At 65.3% G+C, this 17,230-nt stretch overlaps 1 protein-coding gene across 2 annotated transcripts in view; it reads right to left on the reverse strand.

Moving 5' to 3' along the window:
• The window catches only part of ASIC4 (acid sensing ion channel subunit family member 4), a 93,990-nt gene that overhangs the window by 9,407 nt on the left and 67,353 nt on the right, over positions 1 to 17,230 (reverse strand). For both annotated transcript variants that reach the window (XM_075914480.2, XM_089779586.1), the window contains exons 3-9: positions 16,766 to 16,893; positions 15,941 to 16,100; positions 13,525 to 13,581; positions 13,072 to 13,225; positions 8,527 to 8,618; positions 8,313 to 8,392; positions 7,448 to 7,552 (exon numbers count right to left, since the gene is read on the reverse strand). In XM_075914480.2, coding sequence (XP_075770595.1) covers positions 7,448 to 7,552; positions 8,313 to 8,392; positions 8,527 to 8,618; positions 13,072 to 13,225; positions 13,525 to 13,581; positions 15,941 to 16,100; positions 16,766 to 16,893 — 776 coding nt within the window. The remainder of the gene's footprint in view (positions 1 to 7,447; positions 7,553 to 8,312; positions 8,393 to 8,526; positions 8,619 to 13,071; positions 13,226 to 13,524; positions 13,582 to 15,940; positions 16,101 to 16,765; positions 16,894 to 17,230) is intronic.

Genomic DNA, 17,230 nt, shown 5'->3' on the forward strand with positions numbered 1-17,230 from the left:
AATCCATCGAGGGGATGCGGAGGAGCCCCGAGAGCAGGGTGCCCCCCTCAGGGATAGGCAAGCCAAGTGCTATCACTGTGGCCGATCTGGCCATATAAGGCCTGACTGTCCAGACCTAAGGAGCGGCCCCAGGCTGGGGGCTCCCAGCCGTTCTATAAGCACCAATTCAATTCCAGTGTGCACGCAGGCTGGGCTCTTGGACCCCAGCGAGGCCCCTGACACCGCCCTGAGTCCAGATGTGAGCGATGCAGTAGCTAATGTTAACAATGTAACCTACGGAGGAGTGAGGGGGGCAGTGAGCTCACCCGGTATGGCAGGACGGAGGCGTGGAAGGGCAGTGAGAAGTTTATGGGGGAGGCGAAGGTCAATGGAGTTAGATGCAGTGGCTGGCGAGACACTGGCTCGGACATCACAATAGTCAAGGGGCACCTGGTGAGACCGGAGGACGTGGTGCCCGGGGACAGTGTAACCATAGTGGCCTTGTCGGAGTACTCGGTGAGCCTGCCTGTAGCTAGAGTCCATCTTGAGTGGGGGGACTTCAGGGGGCAGGTGTTGGTGGCTGTCCGGGACTTGATTCCCGCGGATGTCTTGGTGGGGAACGACCTAGCGGATATGCCCAGCCAGGTTAACGTGGTGACCAGGTCACAGAAGGAATATGGGGGTGAAGCCGATGCCCCGGCAGGTAGCAGCGGGGCAGAGGGAGATCAGGCCCAGAGTGTGCCCCAGGCGGGGGAGGTTGAGAGGGCGCCCGAGGGGGCGGATGCTGCTCCAGCGCTGAGGGGCACACAGCAGGAGTTCCAGGAGGCCCAGCAGAGCGATGAGTCCCTGGAGAGAGCCAGGGAGGAGGCCCAGAACCAGACCCCGGCTACTGAGGAGAGGGGCAGATTTCTCATACAAGAGGGGCTGCTATACAGGGAGCCCCCCCTGGGGAAGAAGGGTTCCCAGGCAGCGACGCGCAGGCAGCTGGTGGTGCCGGAGGCGTACAGGGAGGAATTATTGAGGGTCCGTTCGCAGGGCATCTGGGAGTGGGCAAGACTTGTGACAGGCTGGAGCAGAACTTCTACTGGCCGCGCATGTTCGGGTCGGTGAGGGAATATTGCCGAAGCTGCGAGTTGTGCCAGAAGCGGAAGGGATCCAGGGGGCCCCGCAAGGCGCCCCTGCAGCCTCTGCCCATTATTGGGGAAGCCTTTGCCCGAGTGTCAATGGATATTGTGGGCCCACTTCCGAGGCCCTCCAGGAATGGGAAGAAGTACATTCTGGTAGTGGTAGACTTTGCTACGAGGTACCCAGAGGCCGTGGCTCTGTCCAACGTGGAGGCAGAGACGGTGGCAACAGCCTTGTTCACTGTGTTCAGCAGGGTGGGTTTCCCCAGGGAGGTGCTGTCTGACCGCGGGTCGAACTTCATGTCCATGGTGTTCAGGCAGTTGTGGGAATTGTGTGGGGTCAAGCACCTGAAGGCTGCCCCCTATCATCCACAGACGAATGGGCTAGTAGAGAGGTTCAATGGGACTCTGAAGTCCATGCTGAAGATGTATGTGAACAGGCGCCAGAACGACTGGGATGTGCTGCTGCCTTACCTGTTATATGCCTACAGGAGTGTGGCCCAGGACTCCACGGGGTTTGCTCCCTTCGAGCTGCTCTATGGGAGGCAGGTCCGGGGGCCCCTGGACTTGATCCGGGATGCCTGGGAGGGCAATGTAGAAGTGGCAGAGCAGCCGGTGACTGAGTATGTGACACAGTTCAAGGACAGGCTGAAGGAAATGATGGAGTTGGTTCGGGAGAACTTGAGTGACAGCCAAGGGGCCCAGAAGGCCTGGTATGACAGAGATGCCGTGGAGAGGGCATTCGAAATAGGGGACTTGGTGTTGGTGCTGGACCCGGTGAGGAGGAATAAGATGCAGGATGTTTGGGGCGGGCCCTATGAGGTAGTGGAGAGGGTGAACGAAGTGACCTATGACGTGAGGAAGGCCAGTGGCCGGGGTGGGGTGCAAACGGTGCACGTGAACCGGATGAAGGCGTACATGGAGAGGGGGGTGAATGTGAACATGATCTGTTGTGCTGAGGAGGAAGCCATGTCCGTCCCTTTGGTGGATATGGTGGCGGAGAGTCAGGAAGAGACGCCCCTCGAGAGCACAGAGATGGGGGAGGGTTTGACCTCCCTGCAGAGGGGGGAGTTGCTGGCGCTACTGAAGCACCACCGGCGAACGTTCTCCAACAGGCCGGGGCTCACAGACAGGATATCACATTCTATCCACACGACGGGGCCCTGGCCAGCACCCAGCAGAGCTTATAGGGCCAAGGGGGAGATGCAGAGGCAGATTCAGGAGGAGGTGGAGAGCATGCTGGCCATGGGCATAATCACCAGGTCCCGGAGCCCCTGGGCATCCCCTATTGTGATGGTACCTAAAAAGGACAGGACCATGAGGTTTTGCGTAGACTACAGGAAGTTAAATGCTATCACGCAGCCTGACCCCTTCCCCACCCCCAGGATAGAGGATCTGTTAGATACACTGGGGGGGGGCAAGGTTTATAAGTACTCTGGACCTGACTAGGGGGTACTGGCAGATCCCCCTGGATGCGGATGCGCAGGAGAAATCTGCATTCATAGTGGAGTCTGGCCTGTATGAGTTCAAGGTGCTGCCCTTCGGCATGCGGAATTCCGGGGCCACCTTTATGAGGCTGATCAACGAGATCCTGCAAGGGCTGGGGGGTTTCGCCATGGCCTATATTGACGACCTGGCCATTTTCAGTGACTCCTGGCGGGACCACCTCAATCACGTGGGGGCAGTGCTGCGGCGACTCGGGGAGGCCAACCTGACTGTCAAGGTGTCCAAATGCAGGATGGGGGCTGCCGAAGTGACCTATCTGGGGCACAGGGTCGGCAGTGGGGCGGTGCGCCCCGAGCCCCTGAGGGTGGAGGCCATTAAGAATTGGCCGGTTCCCCAAACAAAGAAGCAGGTCCAGGCATTTGTGGGCCTGGCCAACTACTACAGGAGGTTTGTGAAGGGGTTCAGTGAGGTTGTAGCCCCAATCACGGACCTCACCAAGAAGGAGAGGCCGGACCGGGTGGTGTGGTCAGCGGCCTGTGAGGAGGGGTTCCAGAGCATAAAGAATGCCTTGGCCCAGGAACCCGAGCTGGCCAGCCCGGATTTCAACAAGCCCTTTTGGTTGTGCACCGACGCCTCTAACATTGGGTTGGGGGCAGTGCTGATGCAGGACGGGGCGGGGGACAGGAGACACCCTGTGGCGTACCTCAGCAAAAAGCTGTCCCCCGCGGAGCAGAATTACGCTACAATTGAGAAGGAGTGTTATGCCATCGTGTGGGCTGTCAAGCAGCTCAAACCCTATCTGTACAACAGGAGGTTCACTGTGCTGAGTGACCATGCCCCTCTGGTCTGGTTGCACAAGGCCAAGGGGACCAACTCCAGGGTGCTGCGCTGGAGCCTGGCCCTGCAGGAATACGACATGGACATAGTCCACATAAGGGGGAAGGAGAACATTGTGGCAGACGCCTTGTCCAGGGCGGGGGAACCCATGTGATGCCCTCAGTGATGTTACTGGCACCACTTCCTGCATCAATTTTGCGTTGGGGGTGTCACGTTGCTGAATTGGAGGGAAGCAGCCAGATCGCTGCTGCACCCCTGGGGGGGGGGGGGGGGGGGGGGGGGGGGGGGGGGGGGGTTGGCCCCAGAAATTGGTATGGGGGGATTGAATGGGGATTGAATTGTTTGTTGATCTCATGTACGCTATTTATGTGAATGTATAATGTCTATGTGTGTGGGTAGGAATCTGTAATCTGTGTGGAAGCTGAATATTTCTGTGAATGTGGTTGAGCATGGCTATGGACAGGCTGGGTAGCAAAGCCCTGTGGAACAATGGCACTTGATGGCCCAAAGACACACCTAAAGCAGGAGGGCGGAGACCCAAGGGCTGCCAGCAGAGAGAGGCTGAGGACCAGGTGACCGGCTGAGACCAGAAGAGGCCAGGAAGGAGATAAATAGGCCATGTGGTCGAGGCCATTTTGGTTCTCAGCTCAGCACTTCATCCCAGAGGCAGCACTGCAGGGATTGAAGAGCCCGGAAGACCTGTGAACCCATCCTGATCGTAGGATGTGCAATAAGGACTTTTAACCAGCAGCTGCAACATCTCTGCTAGCGCCTGCATCGAGGACTGGGAGATTCGGTGCATGTAACGTACTGTACTTTAATAACCTTACTCTCAGGCTTTTCTTTCCTGTAATAATAAACCTTTAGATATAGATTCTAAAGGATTGGCCCAGCGTGATTTGTGGGTAAGGTCCAGAGGGGAAATTGACCAGGGATCTGTGGCTGGTTTCTTGGAACCGGACAGGACTTGTTCGGGGTAGGTGGGATTGGGTGCTAGGACCCCCCACCTGTGTATAGGCCTGGGGCCATCTGGGGCACGGATATTGCTGGGGTGTCGGAGGGGTTTTGCTCGGGAGGCTTCAGGCAGGCTGCTGAAGCGCTCTGTGAGACTGGTTTGTGGCCTGTTTGGAGAGGTCGCCAGTCAGGGGGACTGTAAAGAGCCCCGGATTTGAGCAATTCGCCCTGAGCGGACGCCCTAAGCTGTGCCCAGACACAGCCCGGTCCGTCACACCTTGTCAAAGGCTTTCTGAAAATCCAAGTATACTATATCTACTGGATCCCCCTTGTCCGCATGTTTGTTAACCCCTTCAAAGAACTCTAACAGATTAGTAAAACAGGATTTCCCTTTACAGAAACCATGTTGACTTTTGCCCAACAAATTATGTTCTTCTACATGCTTCACAATTTTATTCTTTACTATTGTTTCAACTAATTTTCCCAGTACTGACATTAGACTTACTGGTCTGTAATTGCCGGGATCGCCTCTAGAGCCCGTTTTAAATATTGGTGTTCCATTAGCTGTCTTCCAGCCATTGGGTACAGAAGCTGATTTAAAGGAGGTTACAGATCATAGTTAATAGTTCCACAATTTCCCATTTGAGTTTTCAGAACTCTTGGGTGAATGCCATCCGGTCCCGGTGACTTGTTACTGTTCAGTTTATCAATTAATTCCAAACCCTCCTCTAATGACCCTTCAATCTGTGACAAGTCCTCAGATTTGCCACCTACAAAGGACGGTGCAGATTCGGGAATCTCCCCAACATCCTCTGCCGTGAAGACTGAAGCAAAGAATTCATTTAGTTTCTCGGCAATGACTTTATCGTCTTTGTGTCCTTTTGTATCTCGATTGTCCAGGGGCCCCACTGGTTGTTTAGCCGGCTTCCTGTTTCTGAGATATACTTAAAAAACATTCTGGCTGTGTCTAGACTGCATCCCTTTTCCGTAAAAGGGATGCAAATTAGACACATCGCAATAGCAAATGAAGCTGGGATTTAAATCCCCCCGCTTCATTAGCATAAAAATGGCTGCCGCTTTTTTCCGGCTCGGAGCTTTGCCAGAAAAAAGCGCCAGTCTCGACGGGGATCTTTCGGAAAATAAAGCCTTTTCCGAAAGGTCCCTTATTCCTCTTTAAAAAAGGAATGTTCTTGCGCAAGAAGCCGCAAGTGTAGACATAAGCTCTGGTATTACCTTTGGAGTGTCTGGCTGGCTGTTCTTCAACTCCTTTTGGGCTTTTCTTATTACATTTTTAAACTTAATTTGGCAGTTTTATGCCCCTTTCGATTTACCTCAGTAGGATTTGATTTCTACTTTTTAAAAGATGCCTTTTTATCTCTCACTGCTTCTTTTACATGGTGGTTAAGCCACGCTGGCTCTTTTTTAGTTCTTCGACTGAGTTTTTTAATTTGGGGTGTACATTTAATTCGGGCCTCTCTTATGGTGTTGTTGAAAAGTGTCCATGCAGCTTGCCGGGATTTTACTTTTGTCCCTGGACTGTTTCATTTCTGTTTCACTAACCTCCTCGTTTTTGCATAGTTCCCCTTTCTGAAACTTAATGCCACAGTGCTGGGCTGCTGAGGGGTTCTTCCCACCGCAGGGATGTTCAATGTTAGTATATTATGGTCACTATTCCCAAGCGGTCCTGTTTGTGAAAGTGGAAAGAATTATCCTGTAAGGCTGTGTGTACAGTGGCACCCTTTTCCGGAAAAGGGACGCTAATGAGACAAGTCGGAATTGCAAAGGCTGCGGGGATTTAAATTTTCCCTGCGGCATTTGCATGAACATGGCTGCCGCTTTTTTCCGGCTCGGGGCTTTGCCAGAGAAAAGCGCCAGTCTAGACGGGATCTTTCAAAAATAAAGCCTTTTCCGAAAGGTCCCTTATTCCTGATTTATCAGTGCGAGAGGAAACCGCAACATCCTCTGGGAGAAGGGTCCCAACTATGGAAGGTTTCCCTCTGCTCCCGTTGGCTGCTCTCCGTCCCTGTTAAGGAGCCTTTCATCCTCCTTAACAGCGCAGGGGCTGTCTGACCGGCGGTGGGCCAATTCTAATGGCACCCCGTGACGTGTCCCTGGATGTCTCTAGCGAGTTTGAGCTCATTTTGTGCCTTCACCCCCCACTTGCACTATTTGCCCGTGTTCCCCCTTTGCCGCTTCACCGCAGTTCCGCTGTTCATCCCGCTCCCGGCTGAGTCACGGAAGGCGTGGGGCCTCCCGGCTGCGTCGCGGAGGGCGTGGGGCCTCCCGGCTGCGTCGCGGAGGGCGCGGGGCCTCCCGGCTGCGTCGCGGAGGGCGCGGGGCCTCCCGGCTGCATCGCGGAGGGCGCGGGGCCTCCCGGCTGCGTCGCGGAGGGCGCGGGGTCTCCCGGCTGCACCCAGGCACCCTCCTGCCAGACCATCCATCTCCCCTTGCTGGGGGTAATGGATGCTCAGACCCAGAAACTGCGGGTGCCAGGCGCCTGTGGGGAGACGCTGCCCCGAGACCGGCCGGGTGCCAGGCGCCTGTGGGGAGACGCTGCCCCGAGACCGGCCGGGTGCCAGCCGCCTGAGGGGAGACGCTGCCCCGAGTCCGGCCGGGTGCCAGGCGCCTGTGGGGAGACGCTGCCCCGAGTCTGGCCGGGTGCCAGGCGCCTGAGGGGAGACGCTGCCCCGAGTCTGGCCGGGTTCCAGGCGCCTGAGGGGAGACGCTGCCCCGAGACCGGCCGGGTGCCAGGCGCCTGTGGGGAGACGCTGCCCCGAGTCTGGCCGGGTGCCAGGCGCCTGAGGGGAGACGCTGCCCCGAGTCTGGCCGGGTGCCAGGCGCCTGAGGGGAGACGCTGCCCCGAGTCTGGCCGGGTGCCAGGCGCCTGAGGGGAGACGCTGCCCCGAGACCGGCCGGGTGCCAGGCGCCTGTGGGGAGACGCTGCCCCGAGCCCAGCCGGGTGCCAGCCGCCTGTGGGGAGACGCTGCCCCGAGACCGGCCGGGTGCCCCTAGCACTCTGCCCGAGCCCCTGCCTAGGACGGCCCTGCCCTGCCGTACTCCTGCCGTGTGGGGCTGGCCCACCCCACGCTGGGCTGCCGGCCGCGTACCTGCTCCTTGAGCTCCTCCAGCCCCAGCGTGGCGATGCTGCCTGACGGCTTCTTGCGCGGCGCCTTGGAGCGGCACAGCGCCCGGCTGGCCTTGTCCCGGAGCACCTGGGCGGGGTAGGGGGGTGCTCAGGGCACACGCGTGTGCATGGCCAGACCCACGCGGGGACGCTCAGGAGCCCAGGCACTTGCACGCGCTCAGCTTGGACCCCCTCTGTCCAGCCCCCCCGCCCCTCCACAGTCAGCAAAGGGGACACGTGCGGTGACAGCAACCCAGCCCCCGCCCGCTCGCATCAGGCCCCCATGTGTCCTCCCCCCCGCACCAGCCCCACCGCGCCCCTCCCCCGCACCAGCCCCACCGCGCCCCTCCCCTGCACCAGCCCCATTGCACCCTCTCCCCCACACCAGCCCCACCGCGCCCCTCCCCCGCACCAGCCCCACCGCGCCCCTCCCCCGCACCAGCCCCACCGCGCCCCTCCCCTGCACCAGCCCCATTGCACCCCCTCCCCCGCACCACTCCCACCGCGCCCCTCCCCTGCACCAGCCCCATTGCACCCCCTCCCCCCCACCAGCCCCACCGCGCCCCTCCCCCGCACCAGTCCCACCGCGCCCCTCCCCTGCACCAGCCCCATTGCACCCCCTCCCGCCCACCAGCCCCACCGCGCCCCTCCCCCGCACCAGTCCCACCGCGCCCCTCCTCCGCACGAGCCCCATTCCATCCCCTCCCCCGCACGAGCCCCACCGCGCCCCTCCTCCGCACGAGCCCCATTCCACCCCCTCCCCCGCACGAGCCCCACCACGCCCCTCCCCCGCACCGCTCACAGCAGCGTCCCCCCCGTCTCCGGGTGCCGCCCGCGCCGGCGCTCACCTCGTAGACGTAGTCCAGGATCTCCAGGACGGTGAGGATACTGGCGCCGATGAACAGCCCCATCTGCCCCCCGATGTCCCCTGCCGCGAGAGGGACGGGTCACACAGGGATGGGGGGGCGGCCGGAACAGGCCCCCAGCATCGGCGGGGGTGTCAGGGAGCCCTGCGGGGGAGGGGCAGTGGGGACCGGGGAGCGGGGGGGGGCAGCGACTCACCCAGCAGCCCCGCCAGCTCGTAGGCCTTCTTCTGCTCGATGGCCTCGTAGCTCAGCGCCTCGAAGAAAATGTCCAGCACCAGGAAGTTCTCCCTGGGGGGAAAGGGAGCAGTCGCTCGGGTGGGCACAGCCCGGGGGGGGAGGAGGCAGGTGTGGGCCCAGCGCTGGGGGGGGTAGGCTGTGGGACTCAGCCCAGGCACAGGGGGAGGTGATTGGGCTGTGGGCTGGCAGGTGGGAGGGGCATGGGGGGAGTTTTGGGGACTCAGGGGGGTTACATACAGGGGGGCTCAGTGCCGGGTGTTACTGGTTCAGTGTGACAAGGGGGGAGTTTTGGGGGCTCAGGGGGGTTACATACAGGGGGGCTCAGTGCCGGGTGTTACTGGTTCAGTGTGACAAGGGGGGAGTTTTGGGGGCTCGGGGGGTTACATACAGGGGGGCTCAGTGCCGGGTGTTGCTGGTTCGGTGTGACAAGGGGGGAGTTTTGGGGGTTCAGGGGGGTTACATACAGGGGGGCTCAGTGCCGGGTGTTACTGGTTCACTGTGACAAGGGGGGAGTTTTGGGGGTTCAGGGGGGTTACATACGGGGGGCTCAGTGCCGGGTGTTGCTGGTTCAATGTGACAAGGGGGGAGTTTTGGGGGTTCAGGGGGGTTACATACGGGGGGGCTCAGTGCCGGGTGTTACTGGTTCAGTGTGACAAGGGGGGAGTTTTGAGGGCTCAGGGGGGTTACATACAGGGGGGCTCAGTGCCGGGTGTTGCTGGTTCAGTGTGACAAGGGGGGAGTTTTGAGGGCTCAGGGGGGTTACATACAGGGGGGCTCAGTGCCGGGTGTTGCTGGTTCAGTGTGACAAGGGGGGAGTTTTGGGGGTTCAGGGGGGTTACATACAGGGGGGCTCAGTGCCGGGTGTTACTGGTTCAATGTGACAAGGGGGGAGTTTTGGGGGCTCAGGGGGGTTACATACAGGGGGGCTCAGTGCCGGGTGTTGCTGGTTCAGTGTGACAAGGGGGGAGTTTTGGGGGCTCAGGGGGGTTACATACAGGGGGGGCTCAGTGCCGGGTGTTGCTGGTTCAGTGTGACAAGGGGGGAGTTTTGGGGGTTCAGGGGGGTTACATACAGGGGGGCTCAGTGCCGGGTGTTACTGGTTCAATGTGACAAGGGGGGAGTTTTGGGGGCTCAGGGGGGTTACATACAGGGGGGCTCAGTGCCGGGTGTTGCTGGTTCAGTGTGACAAGGGGGGAGTTTTGGGGGCTCAGGGGGGTTACATACAGGGGGGCTCAGTGCCGGGTGTTACTGGTTCAGTGTGACAAGGGGGGAGTTTTGGGGACTCAGGGGGGTTACATACAGGGGGGCTCAGTGCCGGGTGTTACTGGTTCAGTGTGACAAGGGGGGAGTTTTGGGGGTTCAGGGGGTTACATACAGGAGGGCTCAGTGCCGGGTGTTACTGGTTCAGTGTGACAAGGGGGGAGTTTTGGGGGCTCAGGGGGGTTACATACAGGGGGGCTCAGTGCCGGGTGTTGCTGGTTCAATGTGACAAGGGGGGAGTTTTGGGGGCTCAGGGGGGTTACATACAGGGGGGCTCAGTGCCGGGTGTTGCTGGTTCAGTGTGACAAGGGGGGAGTTTTGAGGGCTCAGGGGGGTTACATACAGGAGGGCTCAGTGCCGGGTGTTGCTGGTTCAGAGTGACAAGGGGGGAGTTTTGGGGGCTCAGGGGGGTTACATACAGGGGGGCTCAATGCCGGGTGTTGCTGGTTCAGAGTGACAAGGGGGGAGTTTTGGGGGCTCAGGGGGGTTACATACAGGAGGGCTCAGTGCCGGGTGTTGCTGGTTCAGAGTGACAAGGGGGGAGTTTTGGGGGCTCAGGGGGGTTACATACAGGGGGGCTCAATGCCGGGTGTTACTGGTTCAATGTGACAAGGGGGGAGTTTTGGGGGTTCAGGGGGGTTACATACAGGGGGGCTCAGTGCCGGGTGTTGCTGGTTCAGTGTGACAAGGGGGGAGTTTGGGGGCTCAGGGGGGTTACATACAGGGGGGCTCAGTGCCGGGTGTTGCTGGTTCAATGTGACAAGGGGGGAGTTTTGGGGGTTCAGGGGGGTTACATACAGGGGGGCTCAGTGCCGGGTGTTGCTGGTTCAATGTGACAAGGGGGGAGTTTGGGGGCTCAGGGGGGTTACATACAGGGGGGCTCAGTGCCGGGTGTTGCTGGTTCAATGTGACAAGGGGGGAGTTTTGGGGGTTCAGGGGGGTTACATACAGGGGGGCTCAGTGCCGGGTGTTGCTGGTTCAATGTGACAAGGGGGGAGTTTGGGGGCTCAGGGGGGTTACATACAGGGGGGCTCAGTGCCGGGTGTTGCTGGTTCAGTGTGACAAGGGGGGAGTTTTGGGGGTTCAGGGGGGTTACATACGGGGGGGCTCAGTGCGGTTGCAGGGAACAACCCAGAACTGGAGCCGGCGTCTGGTGGCCTGGTGCCCCCGGCCCTGCTCAGAGGACGCGGCCGGCTCCGGCCAGACGCCAGACAAACGCTCCATAGCCCCTCCTGCTGGGCGCTGGCCGGGGGTCGCTCTGGGGTGGGGAGCAGGGGGGCGCTGTCCCCTCTGGGTGGAGGGTCCGGGGGCCAGAGGGGGTCCCCCGAGGGGCTCACGGCAGAGGAGGTGGCTGGAGGCCCTGAGAGGCGCCGTCCAGGAGGCGGAGGGCGACCCCCAGGGGAGAGGGGCCCCCAAGAGAGGGTCGCCGCACTGGAGTGACCCCTGGGAACGGGCAGGTCACTGGAGAGGGGACCCCCCCGGGAAGGACGGGGCACGCGTGGGCCCCACCTGTGAGCCGTGACAGTGGGCATGGCCCAGGATCAGCAGGCCTGTTTGGGGGGGTGGGCCTGGCCCTGGCAGTAAGTGAGGGGCGGGCGCTGGGCTGTGGGGCACAGGGGGAACTGGGCTCCCCAAGGTGCCAGCAAGGCGGGGGGGTGCGGCTGTCGCTCTCTCCTGGGGGGCAGCAGGGGGCTGGGAGGCTGTTGCTGGGCAGGGAGATGCCAGGGAGCCAGGGCAGGAAGGGACTGACACAGGCAATACCAGGGGACAGAGGAGCGCAGGGGAACAGGGCCAAGGGGGACTGAAAGGAAGGGGTAATGGGCGCTGCGGCAGAGGAGCCAGGGCCCATGTAGCCAGGCAGCAGGTGCTGGGGGGAAGAGAGTGCTAAGGGCAGGGCGCCGGAGGCAGCGGGCGCTGGGGACAGGGCACCGGGCAGCAGACGCTGGGGACAGGGTGCCAGGCTGCAGGTGCCGGAGGCAGCAGGCGCTGGGGTCAGGACGCCGGAGGCAGCGGGCGCTGGGCGCTGGGCACTGGGCACCAGGCCGCGGGCGCCGGAGGCAGCGGGCGCTGGGGATAGGACGCCAGGCCGCGGGCGCCAGAGACAGCGGGCGCTGGGGACAGGGCACCAGGCTGCGGGCGCCGGAGGCAGCGGGCGCTGGGGACAGGGCGCTGGGCCGCGGGCGCTGGGGACAGGGTGCCGGGCCGCGGGCGCCGGAGGCAGCGGGCGGTGGGGACAGGGCGCCGGAGGCAGCGGGCGCTGGGGACAGGGCACCGGGCCGCGGGCGCCGGAGGCAGCGGGCGCTGGGGACAGGGCGCCAGGCTGCGGACGCCGGAGGCAGCGGGCGCTGGGGACAGGGCGCCGGAGGCAGCGGGCGCTGGGGACAGGGCGCCGGAGGCAGCGGGCGCTGGGGACAGGGCGCCGGGCTGCGGGCGCCGGAGGCAGCGGGCGCTGGGGACAGGCCGCCAGGCTGCAGGCGCCGGAGGCAGTGGGCGCTGGGGACAGGCCGCCAGGCTGCAGGCGCCGGAGGCAGTGGGCGCTGGGGACAGGGCGCCGGAGGCTGCGGGCGCCAGAGGCCGCGGGCGCTGGGGACAGGGCGCTGGGCCGCGGCCGCTGGGGACAGGGCGCCGGAGGCAGCGGGCGCTGGGGACAGGGCGCCGGGCCACGGGCGCTGGGGACAGGGCGCCGGGCTGCGGGCGCCGGAGGCTGCGGGCGCTGGGGACAGGGCGCCGGGCCGCAGGCGCCGGAGGCAGCGGGCGCTGGGGACAGGGCGCCGGGCCGCGGGCGCCGGAGGCAGCGGGTGCTGGGGACAGGGCGCCGGGCCGTGGGCGCTGGAGGCAGCGGGCGCTGGGGATAGGGCGCCGGGCCGCGGACGCCGGAGGTGGCGGGCGCTGGGGACAGGGCGCCGGAGGCAGCGGGCGCTGGGGACAGGGCGTCGGAGGCAGCGGGCACTGGGGACAGGGCGTCGGAGGCAGCGGGCACTGGGGACAGGGCGCCGGGCCGCGGGTGCTGGGGACAGGGCGCCGGGCCGCGGGCGCTGGGGACAGGGCGCCGGGCCGCGGGCGCCAGAGGCAGCGGGCGCTGGGGACAGGGCGCCGGGCCGCGGGCGCTGGGGACAGGGCGCCGGAGGCAGCGGGCGCCGGGGACAGGGCGTCGGAGGCAGCGGGCACTGGGGACAGGGCGCCGGGCCGCGGGCGCCGGAGGCAGCGGGCGCTGGGGACAGGGCGCCGGGCCGCGGGCGCTCACCGGATGTAGGTCTCGTTGCGCTGGTACTTGCGGGCGAGGTAGCGGGCCGAGCTCTTGTTGGGGATGCGCACCATGGAGATTTCCTTGCCGTAGCGCGTCAGGTTGCAGGGCGTGGGGCAGCTGCAGAGCTCCTGCGAGTCCTCCACTGCAGCGTCTGCCGGGCACAGGGCGGGCAGGGGCATCAGTCCCCGGCACCTTCTGCCTCCCCACAGCTCCCAGCGTGCAGGACAGGGGGAGCCCCTCTGCCCCGCCCTCCGGGGGTGTCCTGGGCACCCCGCTCCCCCGCAGCTCGTTCGCCCCCAGAGCCAGGTACCAGCCCTTCCCTGCCCCTTGTGTGAGTCCAGTCTGCTGCCCCAGTGCCAGCTGCCCCCACCCCAGAGTGTACCAGCCGCCCCGCCTCCTCCCCCCCCCAGTGGGGGTCCTTGGGGCAGGCCCGTGCCCGGCGGCACCTACCGAGCGTCCGGTCGGCACATTCGATGTAGACGTTGGGCGAGCAGAGGGACTCGTTCCCTGGGGAAAGGCCCCGGTTAGAGATGCTCACGGATCCCCGCAGCCCCCGCCCCTCGGGTGCCTGGCTGCCCTCCCCCGGGGCCCCTCCCCTGCACGCCCTGCTCAGCCGCCGGGATGGTACCAGGCACCCTCGGGTACCACTCGCTGACGGGAGCCCGCGGTGGGGCAGGGCTACAGGCCCAGGCTCGTGTCCCAGGAGGGTGCAGCCACGTGGCTTCCCCAGGAAGGCAAGTGAGACCCCCGGGGGCCTGGCCCAAGCCTGTGCCCCACTTGGGCTGTGGCCCCAATTCTGTCCTGGCACGGAAGGGGGCAGGGGGTCTGACATAGCGGGGGGCTGTGACGGGGGGGTCTGACATAGCGGGGGGGCTGTGACGGGGGGGCTGTGACGGGGGGGTCTGACATAGCGGGGGGGCTGTGACGGGGGGGTCTGACATAGCGGGGGGGGGTCTGACATAGCGGGGAGGCTGTGACGGGGGGATCTGACATAGCGGGGGGGCTGTGACGGGGGGGTCTGACATAGCGGGGGAGGGTCTGACATAGCGGGGGGGCTGTGACGGGGGGGGTCTGACATAGCGGGGGAGGGTCTGACATAGCGGGGGGGCTGTGACGGGGGGGTCTGACATAGCGGGGGGGGTCTGACATAGCGGGGGGGCTGTGACGGGGGGGTCTGACATAGCGGGGGGGCTGTGACGGGGGGGGTCTGACATAGCGGGGGGGCTGTGACGGGGGGGTCTGACATAGCGGGGGAGGGTCTGACATAGCGGGGGGGCTGTGACGGGGGGGTCTGACATAGCGGGGGGGGGTCTGACATAGCGGGGGGGCTGTGACGGGGGGGGTCTGACATAGCGGGGGGGCTGTGACGGGGGGGGTCTGACATAGCGGGGGGGCTGTGACGGGGGGGTCTGACATAGCGGGGGAGGGTCTGACATAGCGGGGGGGCTGTGACGGGGGGGTCTGACATAGCGGGGGAGGGTCTGACATAGCGGGGGGGCTGTGACGGGGGGGTCTGACATAGCGGGGGGGGTCTGACATAGCGGGGGGGCTGTGACGGGGGGGGTCTGACATAGCGGGGGAGGGTCTGACATAGCGGGGGGGCTGTGACGGGGGGGGGTCTGACATAGCGGGGGAGGGTCTGACATAGCGGGGGGGCTGTGACGGGGGGGGGTCTGACATAGCGGGGGAGGGTCTGACATAGCGGGGGGGCTGTGACGGGGGGGTCTGTCCACTCTTGTGGCCCCGAGTCCTGTTTGGTGGGGCATTCGCTGGTGGCTGTGTGGGCTGTGGGTGACCCCTACTGGCCGGTGTCTGTAAGTGCTGCCCAGCACTCCTGGCATGGAAGGGGGCGGGGTCTCTCCTGGCACACAGAGGGGGCGGGGGGGTCTCTCCTGGCATGGAAGGGGGCGGGGTCTCTCCTGGCACACAGAGGGGATGGGGGGGTCTCCTGGCATGGAAGGGGGCGGGGGTCTCTCCTGGCATGGAAGGGGGCGGGGGTCTCTCCTGGCACACAGAGGGGATGGGGGGGTCTCCTGGCATGGAAGGGGGCGGGGGTCTCTCCTGGCATGGAAGGGGGCGGGGGTCTCTCCTGGCACACAGAGGGGACGGGGGGTCTCCTGGCATGGAAGGGGGCGGGGGTCTCTCCTGGCATGGAAGGGGGCGGGGGTCTCTCCTGGCACACAGAGGGGATGGGGGGGTCTCCTGGCATGGAAGGGGGCGGGGGTCTCTCCTGGCATGGAAGGGGGTGGGGGGGTCTCTCCTGGCACACAGAGGGGACGGGGGGTCTCCTGGCATGGAAGGGGGTGGGGGTCTCTCCTGGCACACAGAGGGGACGGGGGGGGGGTCTCCTGGCATGGAAGGGGGTGGGGGGTCTCTCCTGGCACACAGAGGGGACGGGGGGGGGTCTCCTGGCATGGAAGGGGGTGGGGGTCTCTCCTGGCACACAGAGGGGACGGGGGGGGGGTCTCCTGGCATGGAAGGGGGTGGGGGGTCTCTCCTGGCACACAGAGGGGACGGGGGGTCTCCTGGCATGGAAGGGGGTGGGGGTCTCTCCTGGCATGGAAGGGGGCGGGGGGGGGTCTCCTGGCATGGAAGGGGGTGGGGGGTCTCTCCTGGCACACAGAGGGGACGGGGGGTCTCCTGGCATGGAAGGGGGTGGGGGTCTCTCCTGGCATGGAAGGGGGCGGGGGTCTCTCCTGGCACACAGAGGGGACGGGGGGTCTCTCCTGGCACAGAAGGGGGCGGGGCTCTCACTTGGCACAGAAGGGGGCGGGGCTCTCTCTTGGCACGGAAGGGGGCGGGGCTGTCTCCTGGCACGGAAGGGGGCGGGGCTCTCTCCTGGCACGGAAGAGGGCGGGGCTCTCACCTGGCATGTGCACCATGCGGCAGTGGCAGGTGCTCACCACGGCCTCCCTCTCACACTGCAGGCGGCAGGCGGCGATGCTGTACCCCTCGTAGCCCGGCAGGATCTGCTCCCCTGGCACGCTGGCCCGGCAGTTGCCCCAGGGCTGGGGCAGGTAGGTGAGCTGCGGGCAGGGGAAGGTGGCAGGCTGGGCCCCGGGCCGGGCGCCCCCACCGGGCCATGTGCAGGGGATGCTCCCCACGCTGCCGTGGCCCCGTGACAGACAGGCCCCTCCGTGGGGAGGGACGCCTGGCTCCGCCCCCACAGCCTCTTAGCTGGCCCCTCCTCTGTCCCTGCTAGGCAGCCCCGCCCACTGCCCCACAGCCCCGCCTGGCCAGCCCCACCCACTGCCCCACAGCCCCACCTGGCCAGCCCCGCAGCCCCACCTGGCCAGCCCCGCCCACTGCCCCACAGCTCTGCCCGGCCAGCCCCGCCCACTGCCCCACACCTCTGCCTGGCCAGCCCCGCCCACTGCCCCACAGCCCTGCCCGGCCAGCCCCGCCCACTGCCCCACAGCTCTGCCCGGCCAGCCCCGCCCACTGCCCCACAGCCCTGCCTGGCCAGCCCCGCCCACTGCCCCACAGCCCTGCCCAGCCAGCCCCGCCCACTGCCCCACAGCCCTGCCTGGCCAGCCCCGCCCACTGCCCCACAGCCCTGCCTGGCCAGCCCCGCCCACTGCCCCACAGCCCCGCCTACCCACCCCCACCCTTCCAAGTCGGCCCCGGTCCCCAGCGAGCCCTGCCCAGTTCCGACGGCCTCACTCCCAGTGAGCCGGCCCCCCAGCCTCACCCTCTGTTCCTGGCAGGACACGAAGGTCTGGAAGCCGGGGGAGACGCCGAAGCCCAGCTGGTGGATGTAGGGCGGCTCCTCCTGGCTGTGGATCTGCACCCGGATCCCCGCCTCGAACGACGTCTCGTCTGCACCGCAGGGACGGGCCGAGGGTCGGACCCCAGACGGCAGCCCCGGCTTCTCGCCCCCCCGACAGTACCATTGCCCCAGCCGCCCCCGGCCAGGAGCCCCCCCGGCCGCCCCCCTGCCAGGGACCCCCCCGGCCGCCCCCCCACCCGGGACCCCCCCAGAAACCCCCCTGCCAGGGATCCCCCCGGCCGCCCCCTGCCCGGGACCCCCCCCGCCCAGGACCCCCCCCCCCGGCCGCCCCCCCCGCCAGGGATCCCCCCTGGCCGCCCCCCCGGCCGCCCCCCCTGCCAGGGATCCCCCCGGCCGCCCCCCTGCCAGGGCCCCCCCGGCCCCCCT

Source organism: Pelodiscus sinensis, chromosome 7 (assembly GCF_052426305.1).
Source record: "Pelodiscus sinensis isolate ZL-2025 chromosome 7, ASM5242630v1, whole genome shotgun sequence".
NCBI classification, from domain to species: Eukaryota; Metazoa; Chordata; order Testudines; family Trionychidae; genus Pelodiscus; species Pelodiscus sinensis.